The sequence below is a fragment of the Sitodiplosis mosellana genome, unplaced genomic scaffold, assembly GCF_009176505.1.
Source record: "Sitodiplosis mosellana isolate CC-2019 unplaced genomic scaffold, AAFC_SMos_1.0 Smas_scaffold_12, whole genome shotgun sequence".
Classification (NCBI taxonomy): domain Eukaryota; kingdom Metazoa; phylum Arthropoda; class Insecta; order Diptera; family Cecidomyiidae; genus Sitodiplosis; species Sitodiplosis mosellana.
In genome coordinates, this window is record NW_022595254.1 from 1347699 (window position 1) to 1364879 (window position 17181).

At 35.3% G+C, this 17181-nt stretch overlaps 2 protein-coding genes across 3 annotated transcripts; both read left to right on the top strand.

Moving 5' to 3' along the window:
* Positions 1 to 1790: 1790 nt before the first annotated feature.
* Positions 1791 to 11335, top strand: LOC129567739 (uncharacterized). The gene is made up of 6 exons (XM_055444982.1): positions 1791 to 3410; positions 5388 to 5491; positions 7323 to 7439; positions 7528 to 7769; positions 7866 to 8102; positions 8253 to 11335. Exons 2-6 carry the CDS (start codon positions 5390 to 5392, stop codon positions 8590 to 8592), a joined length of 1038 nt encoding a protein of 345 aa, XP_055300957.1. The 5' UTR covers positions 1791 to 3410; positions 5388 to 5389; the 3' UTR covers positions 8593 to 11335.
* A 154-nt stretch (positions 11336 to 11489) lies between these two features.
* Positions 11490 to 13390, top strand: LOC129567741 (protein farnesyltransferase/geranylgeranyltransferase type-1 subunit alpha). Of its 2 annotated transcripts, none has more exons than XM_055444985.1 (6): positions 11490 to 11546; positions 11633 to 11797; positions 11865 to 11988; positions 12061 to 12291; positions 12521 to 12761; positions 13010 to 13390. In XM_055444985.1, the coding sequence occupies exons 2-6, from the start codon at positions 11662 to 11664 to the stop codon at positions 13298 to 13300; spliced, it is 1023 nt and encodes a 340-aa protein (XP_055300960.1). In that variant the 5' UTR covers positions 11490 to 11546; positions 11633 to 11661; the 3' UTR covers positions 13301 to 13390. The 2 variants fall into 2 exon arrangements, with proteins under 2 accessions (XP_055300960.1, XP_055300959.1); XM_055444984.1 differs by having other exon boundaries at positions 11514 to 11529.
* The last annotated feature ends 3791 nt before the right edge of the window (positions 13391 to 17181 follow it).

Below are 17181 nucleotides of genomic sequence, written 5' to 3' on the forward strand. Positions count from 1 at the left end.
AATAAAAATACGCATTCAAATGCATCGGCTGTGGGAACAATTGTTTTAATTGATGACATCGATACAAATCAACTCACACATAGTATTTGAATGACAATTAACCAACATGTAGAAAGAGACAAACTGACGTTTGTGCGGTGTCGTTACTTGTTGGTTTTCCAGTGCCAAACGGCCCCTAGCAAATGGAATAATCGTTCACATTGGTACGAAATACAGTATAAGAGCTCAATGCACTTTGAATTCAAACTGAAGGGTTTCTGTTCTCCAACTGATTTTAACCGAAAAAAATGACCGACGCGATGGTTTTTTAACGAATTTTTATCCGCGTGATGAGGGAAAAGCGACCAAAAAAAGAACTTGAATCTTTTTATAGAATGAAAAATTGTGTGAGGGAAAATAACAAGAAGCAAAAGAATTTCTAGGACAAGTTTATATTCTAAACGAGATTCTATTTTCGTTCCGATTTGATTGAAATTCTTTATTTTTCTGCAGGCAAATCGATAGAATGCAATAATTATATAAATATCCGATTGTATTACTCAGCAATGATAACAATTTATATTATTCAACAGAAAATAGTTTATATTTATGGTCGCTGAATGGCATTCGCATCGCATAAATATAGCAACAATAAATGAAACGAACAGTCATGACACCGAATGAAAATGAAAACAGTGAATCAATCGAAAACATAGATTGAAATTGTTTTTGAAAATTGTTAACTGATTCCATGGAAATCAATCAAGTCGCATTTCAAAATGCCATGTTTGTTTCTGTCTATCTATTGTGCATGGCTGTTTTTATCATGTGTGCAATATGCCTCTGTGTGTTTTCTTCCATTCTTTGTCCGCGTTCATGAACACGGTTTGCGTCTTTGTTCCGTGTATTCGCACATGTTTTGACAAGGTAGAGGAAACGGTACAAGGCAAAAATAAACGAAAGATCGACTGTACTTGACGTTGCTGCTGCGTTTATTTCAAAGACTGAACACACACGAAAATTTTATGAACGTACATAACTGACCGAAAAGAAAAGACACACAAACTGTGGCATAGAGAGATATAGTGTGTGAATGAGTGAGTAATGCAAAGGAAAAATCACCCCAAAAACATATTGCGACTGTTGATTGCCTAGGTGTATGCGAATCTATATGTGAATGTGTAATGTAAATCACTGATTTCTGCTACATATAGCCAGCGGGGAAATGCATTTTGAGAACAAGACGCAACCAAACGTAACATTTTGGCATTGTACATGATTTGAATAGAAAAAAAGCGTAGTCATGGATTCAAATGGTCTTCTCTTGTGCCGTTGTACATAGATATAAGACGCACATGCATGAATATATATGTATATCCTGCCAACATAAGCGAAACACATTCACACGAAACCGTCTCGTCCACACGCTGAATCGCATCGGATCGGATTGAATAAATGTGCTATGGCGGTTGATGCGCATGTACCCAAATAGAGTGCTACGTATGGCTATAATTTGCAGCGTTGGCATATGGTCTGTGTGATTTTTGCTTGGCATTCGATCCAACTGTTAGTGGTAGGTTGATGGAAAATATGCACCACCCTGCAAAATAACGCATTCAAACAAACAAACAAACGAACGAGAAGAGAGAAAAAAATCGCGTCGTGTATGTCGATACGGCATGACGAATATAACGACTTGTGTGCACAACATCGATTGTGTCGATGTGAATGTAGCCTGAATTCTGGTGTGTTGTGTCTAAATAAAACACGTATACGTGAACATGCAATAGCAAAAACACACCATCATCGTGCCATACCATTAGTCTTTTCCAAAGTGATGCGACTGCTGCCAGTGTGAAAAATAAAATATCCGTAGTTTTCGTACAGTCGTTTCCATTGTTTGTTGGCTGGCATTTTAGTTGTTGCAAAAAGTCTGAAGAAAAACCACATCAGGCGAACGAGAAAAAATATAACCCAAACACGGATCCGTTGAATCGAAAAACCGAAAAAATAAGCCCAATCACCACCACCAAATAAGGAAACGAAGCGAAAAGCAAAGAATAAACACCGAGAGAGAAGAAAAATTTATACGATTTGGAACCTCAATTTCAATCCATTAAATATCATCAACGAGTGAAAAGGGTTTGTTGCACGCAGTCAATATTGAATAGAAGAAAATATTTCTTCGTACGAATTCGGTTTTCGCAAATGACAAGCTTCAATTGTTCTGAATGAAATATATCGTGATAAAATTTACATAGAAGAATCGATTCGAAAATAAGTTGATAGTGCGTGTTGACACGGAATCGATAAAATTCGAACTACCGCAAATCAAAGAGCAACAAAAAAAAACACTGAACTAAACGGAACGAAACGAAACGAAAAGTAGAAAAAAATCACACATGCAAAAACATTACAGAGGAAATTGACGGAAAAAAAATTGTGCAAAGCAAGCCAAACGACAACAGTGGAAATTTCGCCATTTGTAAAAGTGCCGCATTCTAGTTTTTGTTTGACCATCAACCTGAGAACATAGTGTGTAGCGAAAAGAAAGCAAACCGTTTTGAGAGACTCAAGAGCACAAAGAATTAAAGCAAAAGGAAAAATTTAAGCCATCCAATACAAGCCACCCACGATCGACGTAATTTATCATTACGGGGATTAGGCCGGTTGAGAAAATCGGAGAGGTGGTTTTACGAAAAACGCGAAGTAACAGCATTAGCATCATCAACGATATACACCGCTCCAACGAGCCGAGCCAGCGCCAAACTTACAACTCAAATCCTGATTGGGATAAAGGGGAATATTGAAAAGAACATATTTTACACAAAATCGAACAAAAAGGAAAATACACAAACAACAAAAGCCTCACCGTTTCTTCTCACAAGGCCTATATCCCATCGACATTTCTTGTTTGCACACACACACACACACACACATTAGAGGATAAACAGGAGATAATCATTGTTGATTGGGCATACAATCAATGACTATGAATATTGCATAAATCAAAATCAGAACGCGCGTTCTAATGTGGAAAGCTTCAGCTGTGATTTAAATCATTTCTACATTTTTATAAGAAATCAAATAACAAAAAATAAGGAGAACAAGAATAAAACCAACATATTATAAAACATAGATTTAAACAGAGGAATCGAAGAACCGTATGACTATCACGAGAATTTAAGTTTGCCGTTTTCTTTGGTGGACATTTTTTTCTCATCGCTGTCCAAGTGTGTATGTGTCAGTGTGTTTTGTTTGTTTTTTTTTCTGAGACATACAACAAATTGAGCCCATACAATCCGAATCACATTCAATAAGAAGGAAGTGAGACGCAAACACAGAGACCGAACTAGTGAAACCATATTGAAGTTGCCGAAGTCAGAGTAACAGCAATTAAAAGCACTTAATTAACTGTTATCATCTGATTTGTAAGTATATCATTTATTCAGAACGAGAGCATGTGTGCCATACATGGACACCTCTCACTCGCTCATTCTCACACTCAATCCATCCATTTCTCTCACTCTCACTCTCTCATTCAACTCATTTGAAAAATTCATCAACCACTTAATCTGTGTGTAGCTATTTTCAGTGCAGCGTGGCACTGGCATGAAAAAAATACGCTTTTCCCTATCAAAGTAATTACATTTTCATATCATTTATTAGACACTTGAGCATTAGTCATATTTTCAACAGCTCTTTCCAGCTGTACTTTTCCAACACTAACACACACATTTCTAACAACTTCAGATCAACAAAAATAAATATTGAAATGAAAACGAGCGTTTTATCGATTTTTATGTGCCAACTTCTCTTATACCATGATTTATGGGGTTAAAATCATTTCCACTACATTATGTTCTTCTCTTGTAAAAGTTTTTGCACTGTCTTTCATCACACATTTATGCAAACAATCAAAACAGAAATGACTAATCATTTTTCCTTTACTGATACTCTCTCTCTCTCTGTGTGTGTGTGTTTCTCTTTGAGCAATTTTGAATAATAAAAAAACATTTCCATTGTTCGTTTCATACCCTCGAATAATTTTCCTCCAAAAACTTTGTTTGCATTCCTTGTAATGGAAAACTTTTGCCTATTAGACATTGTTTAATGGCACATTTTTAGTCGTTGTGAATGTCGCACCTAACGCATTTCAAAGTACATACACACAAATTTTCGTCGTCATTTCATTTTTTGACAACACAAAACAATAGCGTTGTCGACGGCGACGAAAATGACGATGTACAGCGTGCTTTTACGTATTTCGATGAAAATGGAGAAGGATCAATGCACAATGTGAAACAAAACGCATAAATTACGTTATTTCAAACACTAAATTATGCAGGAAAACAACCCATAAAAAAAGGAATCTAAATAGAAACATTTTCAATGCGATGGAAATCATGTAGAACGAAGAAAGTTAAAAAAAAAGAAGAAAACATAGAGAACTTGGTGTATTTGTTTCGATGAAGGTCGAGCGCTGTTCGCAGCCACACTTGTCCAAAAAAACACACACACACACATTCCAAGTTGAATGCAGAATTTTTTTCGCTTTACGTCAGCCGAATTTACAGACGACACATCTCGAATATAAATTTTCGGGATGGATAAGAGACATCATTTTTAGTTTAAAGTTGTCCTCTCTCGCTCTCTGCATGTATATAAAATGCAATGAAAAGTTGACAAAAATGAAATACATTGCCATTGAAAAAGCAATTTTTTCTGCTGTAAAAGGATGCTATTTTATTCAAGAATTTATCTCATGCTTGAGATTCAAGAGATAGTTTCCATCTTATTTGCACTAATTAGTCTTGTTGATGTGCTCTCTCTCTCTTGCTGAATGAGAGTGTACACATGTATTTGTGCTTTTCCATTTGAATTATAAACGCAACCAGCATAAATCCGTAAACATACTGCTAAAGTCTGAAGGAGCGCATAATATAGCACACTCAACAATTCAATGCAAACGAATGTGTGCTGTGGTTTCTATAGTTGTAAGTTTGAAGGTGTCGAAACATGCACGCCGACCATGATTCCACGCCTGTTCGCATTCGATTCCGATAGTTTAACTTTCTCGCTTTTCGACCTCATCGATATATTATAGAACCACACATATTATTACAGTATACGTACTCCGAAGCGAGGCAATTTTATTTTTTCTCTGCTCTTTATGCTTCGCTCACCGAATTCGGAAACACAATGGAATTGTGAATGTGAAATTGGTTGGAATCGAATCAAGCGTCAATTGTTAGAATGCTTATTTTCATTGATTAGCTTATTAATCAGCTAAGAATAGACAATAGATTTTTCCATTTAATCCATATTCCACCCCCGCAGAAAGTTAACACTGCCAACTAATTGCACCTTTTGTTTTCTCTCTTTCTCTGCCCTTTTTTTCTTTACAGAAATGGAAATCATACCGGAAGGTGTACACTTTCGATTGGTGCAAGACGATGAGCTTCCAGCTATTTTGGAGCATTTAAAGCGATATTTGCCGGAGGCAATAAAGGTTTGCGCTTTCAATTTTTCAGCTCAAAACATCTAATTAGGCCGAATTTGTACATTTATTGAAACGAAATACACGTTCACTGCAGATACCATGTGAAGTGAATGTTGAGCAGTGTGCTTTAGTGAAATATTGGGGATTTTAGTTTTATTTTCCTCTCTCACTGTGTGTATTAAAATTAGATTTTGAGCTTGCGAATTATTTCGGGTTTCAATCTGGTATTCGCATGGAAATCGATGGAAAATACACATCCATCGACAGTACTACGGTACCTGTTGTTGGAAATGTGCTTTTCCAAAACACGCGCTCAGGCGAGCAGTTTGGATGTGTGCATAGGCATACTGTGTATGCGAATGAGTGTGTACACGAATCAATCTTGTGTGAAATTGTAGGCAGCAAAGAGAGAGCGTATTGTGCTGGGGATTTGCGTGCAATTATACATGGCGCACAATGAGTGACGAGTGTGCATCAACTGTTTGCCTGTTCCGTTTTTTTGTTTTTTTTTCATTTCATTATTGTTTTGAAAACATCAACTTATACACTTTCGCTTGACAGATGTTAAAGGTTGTGCCTGTTAATTTAATTGGACACCGGAAAATTGCGGTGGAAAGTTTAATCGGCACGCTTGAGCACATTTCAAAATAACAAAAAAACGGGCAAAATATAAATATATTTTGTTTAAAGTGCATGCATTGTGTACTTGCGCGTCAATTTCAATTTGACCTTGTCTTTAACCAGCCAGACTCAAGGTCTGCAGCAGTCCGTTTTTAATTTCGATTCATTTTCGGTATTTGCATTTTCATGAGAATTGTGTGTTTTTTTCTATCGTACATACAATTTCCAGACTCAAACACTCATTGTGTTTTTCCATTTGGTCTGCAGACACTACGTATATATTTGCATGTGTTTGTGTCATGCATGCAAAACTCAAATCGAACAATTCTATTTAACTGCATTGTTATTGCTTGCTAATGAAATGGCTAGCAAAAAAAAGCACACGACATAGAGAGAGGGAAAAAACAAAAAATCCGCGCCAAGACGTCGCTATTTTTTGCCAGCAAGTCTTTTTTTACTGCTGCTGCTGCTCGTTTTGTTTTCATGAATCTATTAATTTTTCCGCGGTCTAATTGGGTCATTGCATGACACTGCTACAACGGGGAAACAGGCGACGTTTCCAGTTTGGCCAACGAACATTTCAACGCGAACTAAGCAAACAAATTACTTATAATACTTGAGTATGCGGCGTCGCTATTAAAACAATAAATAACACTTTCCACTTTGGAAATTGCATGCACGCGCCTTTTTCCCTTTTTTTCAACGAATCGACGACGTCGACGACAGCAGCAGCAGTAGCGACGGCGACTGATGTGTGTTTTTGGCAATAGAACAATCGAACAACACATTTGTCGGCAACAGCATGACGTGTGTTGCGGTTGCCTCATTGCCGAATTTCAATTCAATTTTTTCAAGTGCACACAACACTGTGTGTGAAGAGTATTTATTTATGTTTTGCATAGGCGCGCGGATTCAATTCACAGACACACACACACGCTAAATTATCGCTATAATTTAAATGCACAAGGCAAATCGGATTGTCTTCATTAATTCTACATAATTTATACTGAAGAAACACTCAATTATATTTGAATGAAGTGCTGGTCGATCGATCTAAATGGCAATTGTCGGTCGAACGGTTGGCGGGTCAAATTACATATTCAATGATATGCTACCCCGAAATTATTCCGTCAAATTGATTAGGCCGAGCCCATTTTATTTCAATAACGATTCTCCAGTGGTTAATCTCATGATTCCATTTTATTTCCGTTCCAAATAGTTTCATCAAACAATTAAAACGTACCTGACCGATCCTGTATGGAAATTTTGGTTTTATGTCTCGAAAAAGTGGCCCGATGAACCGATTTGTTTACATTTTCCCGGCTGTACTTTGACGGTAAGATACAATTACGAATTGAAATAGATCGCAGATAGATGACTGTGGCAAATAAAAAACATTGTCTCGTTTCGATACCATTTGGCAGCCAAAGGATAATATTTATGGCAGTTTCGGCATATTCTGTCCGAGCGACCGTTTGGAATGCGTTGACTTGATGGAAACGGAGACTATTCTTATTGATTGGACACTGGAAATGTACCTGAATTTTACGCACATTGGCATTATGAATCAACTTGATCAGTTTTATCAAAAGTACGGTGTGATGGAGCGTTTGTATGGCGATATTTATGTAGCACAAGCACCGTTCAAGCAAATTGAATTGGAAAGGTAAATAAATCGCAATTTTGGTAAATTTTCGCACAAAAGAGAAAAAAAACCATTCAATTACGACGTGGGCTAATTTAATTTTGGTTTATAATTTAGTTTGCCCGATGACGAGGTTGAGATGCGTCCACTGAACATTACCAACGTTCAAGCCATCCATGACCTGTACCCGGCCAGCGAAATTGAATGCGTTGAAGTGTTCGAAAAACTGATTGGCACATTACCAGGTTTTGGTGTGTTTGTGCACGACACCGACGAGCTCTGTGCATGGATGATGCATTCTTATTACGGCGCCATGTTTTCGATGCAAACAAAACCGCAATTTCGCCGTAAAGGGTGAGTTGAACTCAATTTTATTTTCTAAATGGTTGTTTTGAAAACTTCCGCCATTTTGTGTAACAAACATTATAACGTTTTCTCCTTCAATGAACAATATAATTTATTTTCTTCTTTGAAAAACACTTCGTTTCAATTTCGCAAAAAAAGCTATGGAATTCACTTGGCTCAAGCGCTCACAAACAAGGTGATTGAACGTGGCTATACGCCATTTGTAGTAATTCGTCCCGAAAATGACGCTTCGCGAAGTTTGTACACAAAATTAGGTTATAAGAAGGCATACGAAACGGTACGCGTAACATTGCAGCCGAATGTGAGCAACGGTGACACGACCACTGAGAAGCTAAACGGTCACTGTGCCAACGGTCACATCATAGACATCCAAAAAGACGAAGGCATCGAAGATATGCGTGCGGAAATTGTACAAAATATCAGTCCAAATCAAAATGAAGTGGCTAAAGATGAGGGCATCGACAATGGCGAAGAATAAACGACACCGAACGAATTTCAACCAAATGAGAGACAGAAAAAGAGAAGAAAACAACAATTTATGAATTGTGATTCCCACGTTTTAAATTCCCTCTAAATCTTTTTTCCCAAACACACAAAAAAAACAACCAATACATTTCTCTGCAAAATCAACAAAGCTAAAATGATGCAAACTAAACAACAACAAAAAATGCCTAAAAACAATGAAATTAATTTTAAAATAAACTATATATCAGAATGTGGCTGAATGAAACAAAGATGACGGCCCGAATTGCACATGCCGAATGTAGTGAAACAAAAATTGTTCAAGAACATGACCATGAAAAGGAGGAAAGACAAAGAGATTAGGCTTAATTTCAAATGAACACACACAGACACACACACACTTTTTTGTATGGCGATATTATAGTTATATTTTAGCGCGAAAAGTCTTCTACATTTACATAATTAAACATATACTGTATAAACCTTTTTTCTTAGGCGATTTGATTAGCTAGCGGATTGTGATCTATATTTCCATTTGATTTTGTTCTTCTGTTCGTTCTTCTCTGAAAAACATACAATTTTTATGAACAAAAATTCCAATTCTCTATCATTTAATTTTAACTATCCAAGTACGTACATATATAACCTAGAACAAACCAACACGTAATTGAGCATTCCTTTTTGACGAAAGTGCATAGATTTGCGATAATTTTTCTGTGCACCAGACTGAATGAATTGCATGATGAAATTTTTAAAGCAGAAAAACTCATAGCGCGCAAAAGAAAAAGACACGAGAGTATATTTGATTTGTCAAGCTCAAGGATTCCATACCGTAGACATGCAAATAAACATGGGCACTTTTCACACACACATTATTTTGACACCCCTATGCATTTTCCACTATCCCATTATCTTATTCTTATTATTAAAACAAAAAAAGGAAAAGCCTATATACTTTTATACGATTTTTAGTCTTCAAATGAGCGCAAAATCATTATATATGTTAACGAAAGAGGAGGAGAAAAAAAAATTATCGAGTAGAAGAAAACCTTGATTGCATAATCCCCTTCGCAAAATCAACTCAATGCCTGCTTAATGTATTCGGAGCTTGAATTTTTGCACGAATTGCCAAATGCGATTGTGATAAACATTAAGGATTAGCTTTTTCTTCCTCTTCAGTTTTATATTTTAAGAGCGCAGGCATTTATAAATTGAAAATTTTCATGTTATGGCCAGCAGCAGACACTTCTATAGGTATACATACCGATGCAGGTCCGCAATGTTGCACATTTGCTGACAATAAAAGCCACACCAAACACAACAACCAAATTAATGCCCAACAGCAATAGCATTCAACATGTGAAATACTTGAACCGATTCAATGCCAATAACGAATTTTCCAAGGCTTTTAAAATATTCATTTCGATTGCTTTCGTCGTTTTATTTTTCTGTTCTTCAGCATAAATTATTCAAATTCAATAGCAAACAAATATTTTGCTCCATTTTATATGTGATTTAGCGAAGGGAAAAAAACAATGATGAAAAAAAAAACTCGGTCTCCATTTTTCTCATTTATATTATTCTAATTATCCAATATATTTAACGGGGAATATTTACTAATTATAATATCATTTATATTATATACGACGAAGAGAAAAAAATTTGGTCCAAAACAAACAAAAAAAAACATTCGTAGATTCGTTTTCTTATATCTCGCACATACACAACAAAACCACATGAAGAAAATTTCCCAACTATTAAAATCGGAAAATGACACAGAGAAATGAAAATCCGTCGTTAAATTCTATATACAGCCACACATCCACACACTGAGATGAGAGAGAAAGACAGAGATTTGCGTAAACGATCCGTTTGCGGGTTTGCCAGTTTTGCTCACACAATTTATTAACATTTGAGACATGAAAATAAAGCAACACAATAACAACAAATGAAATTAACAAGTATTTTAGGATTTAATCCAAAAAAAATGATTACATGTGCTTTATCATTCAAAAGATCATATCTATTCTAATTTGAAGATGAAACCAATTAAGGTAAAAAAACCTAATTATCTCGTAGTAATAATCAAGCACCAGACCGTTAACATTGAAAACCAAATGAGCGCGAAATAAGAAACACACACACACACACACCGATTGCCTAAAGTAAACGCTTTGTGAGCAGCTCCAGTTAAAATCCGGAAGGAATATACTTTTTGTTGACCTTTTTTTTCTTTACAACTTTTTTACATTTTGATGCACACACTCAGAAAGAACAAAAAAAAACCTAGAAAGACACAGAGAAACTGGATCAAATTTAGCGATCGGTTGTAGTCCGTAAATTAAAGGGGAAGAAGAAAGAAAAAACAACCAAAACGAACGCAACTTACAAAGATTTTAAAAAAATGAAACCGAAGAATAAAAAAAAATATCTAGTTAGTCATTGAAATGAAAAATATATTAAGGCTATAGAGAACGAATGAGATACAAAAAAAAACAAAGTAATTATTGTAAAACAAAACAAATTTGTATTGAATAAAGAACAAAAAACAACAAAACATGCAGATGTATAAACAAAATAACTGTAATAAAAATGATGTGTGACGAGCTCAACAGGCACCGTTTTTGTTGTTGTTGTTGTGTAACTCAAAAAGCCAAGTAAACGAGCAAAAAAAATGGATGGTTATTCTATTGTACACAAAGCCACACACATTTTCATTTCATAAATAAACTATGAATCTTCTAATTGAACCAACCAAATAGTCGGATTTTCTCCTTCTTCTTGTGTTTGTTTATGGTTTTTGAATTGCCGCTAGAAGGAACGTTGAATGGGAAAACTGGAATGCAACCATGCTGCGCCACCATGCGTACATTCTTTCAAACAAATCAATTGAACTGTCGGCTGTCATACGTCGTGACACATTGTTTATTTTATTCACATTATTCATCGTAAGGTAATAAAGTGTTTCTGGTGTGTGTTTTTTATGTGTTTATTTTGATTGTTATTAGTTTTGAAAAAAGATAGATCATTTCCTTGGTTGAATATTGTTTCGACAGCATCGAATCGCAGCGGATTGGGTGAAAAGATGGCCGACAGTTCAGACGAAGAATTTTCAAAAGAATGGATTCCCTACGCAAAGCGACCAGAATGGAAAGATGTTGTACCGCTCGAACAAGACGACGGTGAAAATCCCGTCGTTGTTATCGCATACAGTGAAAGATGCAAGTATTTTAAGCAAGTTCCATCGAATTCAGCCAGTTTTCAATTTAAGTTTTATTTTATTTTCAGTTAAGGACGTTTACAACTACTTCCGTGCGATCATATCGACTGGTGAAAAGTCACTACGTGCATTGCATCTCACCGATGATGCATTGAAATTAAATGCTTCCAATTACACAGTCTGGCAATACAGGTAAATTGATTCAGTCCGGAAGACAAAGTGAACATAATCAAAAGTGAAATTCTGTGTGTTTTGAATGTACAGGCGTGACATTTTGCGTTCACTGGATACCAATTTGAATGAAGAGCTCGAATATACCGAAGAAATTATTTGCCGAAATCCAAAAAGTTACCAGGTTTGGCACCACAGAAGGGTCATTGTAGAATGGTTGAATGATGGCACAAAAGAACTCGAATTGACCGAACAAGTACTTGGACTAGACGCTAAGAACTACCACGCATGGCAACATCGTCAATGGGCCATCAAAACATACAAGTAGGTTAACTGACTGCGACGAGAATTGGATATTTCGCTATTCGCATAAATTATTTATCGCATGAATGGAAGATTGTTCAATTCAATGTTAAAAATTCAATAGAAATATGAAACGTGAAGCTGAAAATCATTCACAGATTCGCAATGTTGTAGTGAAAATTTTAACTGATACCAGTTTTTACAGAACACAATAATAAAAGTAAACCTTTCTTCCTCTCCCTTTCGCCAGTCTTTTCGATAACGAGCTGATTTTCGTTGATCGATTAATTGGAGCGGATTTGCGGAACAATTCTGCATGGAATCAGCGATACTTTGTGTTGAACCACACCGGATTCACACCAGAAGTAATTCAATACGAATTGAACTATGTCATGAATCGCATTCGCTTAGTGAAAAATAATGAAAGCACATGGAATTATCTACGTGGCCTTTTGCAACATGGTACCGGGAAATTGGATCAATACCCAGAGGTAAGCGAAATAAAATTGGCCTAAGTTCGCAAAATAGAGCAACATCATAATTCATAATTCAAACAATGTGCCTTATTTCAACGAAAGTGAAACGTGAACGTTCCACTAACACGGTTTCAAGTTAACAAGTCAAAAGGGTGCGAATATTCGATCCAATTTTTTGCGCATAAAAATTCAGCCCACTGAATAAATTTTCAACGAAGTTATTACGATTTACTTGTTCTTGCTTTTCTGTGATTGTTCAACAGGTTGTCGATTTCTGCGAGGAATTGTATGTGTCAGGCGTGCGATCTCCGTTTCTGTTGGCATTTCTAGTGGATTTGTACCAGGAGAAGCGTCTTGATTGGGACGAAAGCAATAACGAAGACGATCCAAAGCAATTGGAAGAAAAAGTAAACGAGCTGTGTAATCAACTGATATCAACGCATGACACCATCCGTGCCAAGTATTGGGAATACATTCTGAATAAATTCAAGATCAAGCTATCGCGCAGCGGAACAACGTATCAAGAATCCAACACCGATTCCAATCAATTTTAAAGATTGAACCCAGTCATATATTCTAACATGTAATCAGAAACACAATAGTTGAAAAGAAAATAAATCTCCGTTTTTATCACAATGAACAAATTGGCTACGTGTTCTTTCTCAGGCTCAATTTATACGATCGACATAGATAAAGTGTTATCAGAATCTCTGTCATTTTTATTCCATTTATTGCACAGCAATGTCATCGTTTTATATGTATGGGTGAGATTGAGAGTAGTGTATGTTTTTTTCGGATTTATATTTTTAAAAAGTCGAGAATGTTTTTCAATGATTTTGTTTTAAAAAGAAGAGAGAAAGTTTCTCTCGACTCAAAAATAGTTAAAGTAGAGTATGTATTTTGACTGTTCGTGGCTATGATAAAGGCAAGTATGTTTCATAAACCTTAATTTGCGTTAAACAAGAGTATGTTTTTTGTTAGTTTGGAATACCGATAAACAGGAGTATGTTTTTCTGACTTTGGTTCTTGTAAAAGGCGAGTATGTTTGTCCAAATTGGTGAATATTATTATTTTATTTGAATTTAAGTATTTGGCAAACATAATCAATAGAACTAACTCGTAACAATTGAATAAATGGACTAATTTTCTGCAAAACTTTGAAGGGTAACTGTTGTTTTTTATATCATATTTGAGAAGAACACGAAAAAAAACTTCCGATATGAATATATGACTTATTTGTATTTTTTTAGAAAAGTGGTTTATTTTGAGACTATGTTACAATTAGAACTATGTTACTATTTGGATGGTTTACGATAAATGATAACGATTGTAAATATTATTGCGAGATAAACCTTAAATGGTCCTAAAACATACAAAAATCTTACTGAAATTTCCAAAAATCGTCAGTCCGGCGCGAAATATTATATGTTTACTTTGCAAAAAAGAATTTGTTTTGCTCTGAAGTTGCAGCGAATAGCTACTGTCACTTAAATTGCAAATTATGCATCACTAGATCTATTGACTAGATCGAGAGGAGAGTATGTGAAAAATTCTAATATATTTTGAAAGAGGAGAGTATGTTTTCTGATGATTCTGTTGGCGTTGAAGTAGAGTATGTTGTAGTACCGTCTAGCCTCTGCGGTCTTCACGGTTTTCGCGGAACTGATAGGAGATAACAACATGGTGTTTTCGGCAAAGTTGTAGTACTCGAGATCTTCTATAACATTGCTGAAGACACCTATCTCTTATCTCTTATCAGTTGCGCGCAAATCGCGCACATAAAAAAGCAAATTTTATATAGAACTTTTTTTTTCTTATCATTTTTCGCGCTTTTCGTGGAACTGATAAGAGATAAGAGATAACTGACTTCAGCAATGTTATAGAAGACCTCGAGTGCTACAACTTTGCCCAAGACACCAAGTTGTTATCTCTTATCAGTTCCGCGGAAACCGTGGAAAACCGCGAGGACCCGCCAAAAATGAACATACTCGCCTTTAACCATTTTTGAGTCGAAAGAAACTTACTCTTCTCTTTCATAACAAAGTCAGATGAACTTACTCTCCTGTCGATCTAATCAATAGAGATATAATCCTTACTTAAGCAGCAAGTTTCTCCACACGAACAATTTATCCTTTAAAATAATCCCATAATTATTTACACAATTACATTTTCCATCAAGTACTTTTCTTCTGACCAAAATATAACCAAAAGATAATTTTTATTCATTTTGTGATCAGAATATTGGGGAAAAAATTCACTTCAGTTATGGTATTATTGCTGTTTGGGATATGTGGTGAAAAAATGACTTCGTCAATATAACAAATAATGATAATTTGTAACGATTCTATGAGCTTTTTCAAATATTCAACCGATATGCGAATATTTCGCCGATATAGCAATATTTCGTACTAAAATTGGTAGAGATATTTAGGTGACACGCACTTAAGCTATTGCTGAAGTACCGCGTACTTAACTACTTATTTATCAGTAGTTTTATCATGTCATTTCTAGTGTCATTTATTTGTTGTTGGTGATATCAGCATCAATTCTAAAGAACATTTAAAGCTAGCGACCAGTACTACGGCAATTAAGTACTAGCTTAAGTACGCGGCACTTAAACTTTATCAAGTAACATAAACTAAACACAGTTTAGGTTAGATACAGCGCGTTAACCAAAAGTACGTGGCACTTAAACGTGGATTTAAACGAATTCGCTGATGTATGGTTATTCTTCAAAAATAAGCGTTTATCTGCATATTGGCGGATATCGGCGTACATCGGTCTCTATTGTTCTATATTTTTATGTTGAATTCACATTAAATGTACACGATTGACACGAATATTCAATTTATTTCACCAATTCACACAGATATACCAATGAATAGCGACGAAAAGCCAATAACATAGATAATAGCGTACGACCAATTGATATTTTTCCCTAGCAAATAGATATGTACACAGAGATTCTTCTAATTTTGTAAAAAAATGGACTTTACAACGGAAACTGTTTTAAATTTACTGAAAAGTCAACGTACTTTACAGTTTGGCGTGATTCTTCTGATTTTCTGTGATATCTATTCACGAAATTTTGGTATTAAAAAATATACATTTAAAAAGATTGAATGATTATTTAATTAAATTTCTCTCTTGCAGCTATCGGAATATGAGGCTTTGCCCACATCTTTCGGAACAATATGGTTTGCATTTAACTTAGTCACAGGTATGTAAATAAAGTGAATGAAGTGAAGTTTACATCAATAATAATGTTCAAATGTTTCCGTTTTTAGTTATTGTCACAATAAGTTTGAAAATGGCATTGAAAGATTTCGGCACCAAAACTATTTTCCACCTTATAATATTAATAATGTGGGTAACATCAGCTACATTTTCCATGGTTATGCTAGTGCCACCATTACCTATACCCTGGACCGTTAGTAACGGTCCGTTACTACATTTTCACATCATTTATTCCAATAGCTGTAACTACAATAGTAAATTTGGTAGTTCATTTAGTGTTGTTTTTTTATACAATACGTGGAGTGAGTAAATAAATGGATCAGCATTTAGTTTTTCAATTATTTTCCATGGAAAGGAAGAAAATCTTTTAAGAATTTATATTCTCATTTTTATACCTTCAAATTTGCAGACAAACCAAGACCAAAAACTCAAGATCAGTAGAATGGGTGCAAATTACTAGTATATCAATAACATCCTAAGATTGCTATCGATTTCACATATCATGTTTCCGTTCGTTCTGTTCAATATCTCTCTCGTATTTGATGATTTTCTACAATATCAATATGATTTAGGTGGATTGCTTGGTTTTATAGTGGATATTTTATTTCCATTCATGTTTTGGATACCAATATTTAGTAAGTACCCCCTAAAAAAATGTCCATGTAAAAAATTAATTCGAATTTTTCAATTCAATAATGGGAATGTGCGTAACATTTTGGGCTCACCAAAGTCTATCATATGTTGAATTATACACGTACCAATGTTATGCAGATTTGATGGTCAGACCAGTCTTTTGCTGGCATTATGGATAGATGATGAATTTTTCAATCGAAACGACGCATCCAACAATTATTTATTTTATTTATTTATTTTCAATTGGTATGCACAGTGCACACAATAATCTGATATTCAAATATAACTTCTTTTCTTCTTTTCATACAGTCCATATTGATTAGATTTACACACAAATGCGTAAACATTGACCAAATGATGACAAAGTTTCTATAGGGGCCGAGGATGTTGGATCTATCGATTCTTGCATAAATATAAAGATCAACATTTTAAAAGCAAACAAGTCACATCAATGGGCAACCCATTATCACCTTCAATTGCTGAAGAATTCATGTCCCACTTCGAGTCTAAAACCAAATCATTAGGCATTCTACCGAAAGTTTGGTTGAGATACGTCGACGATGTG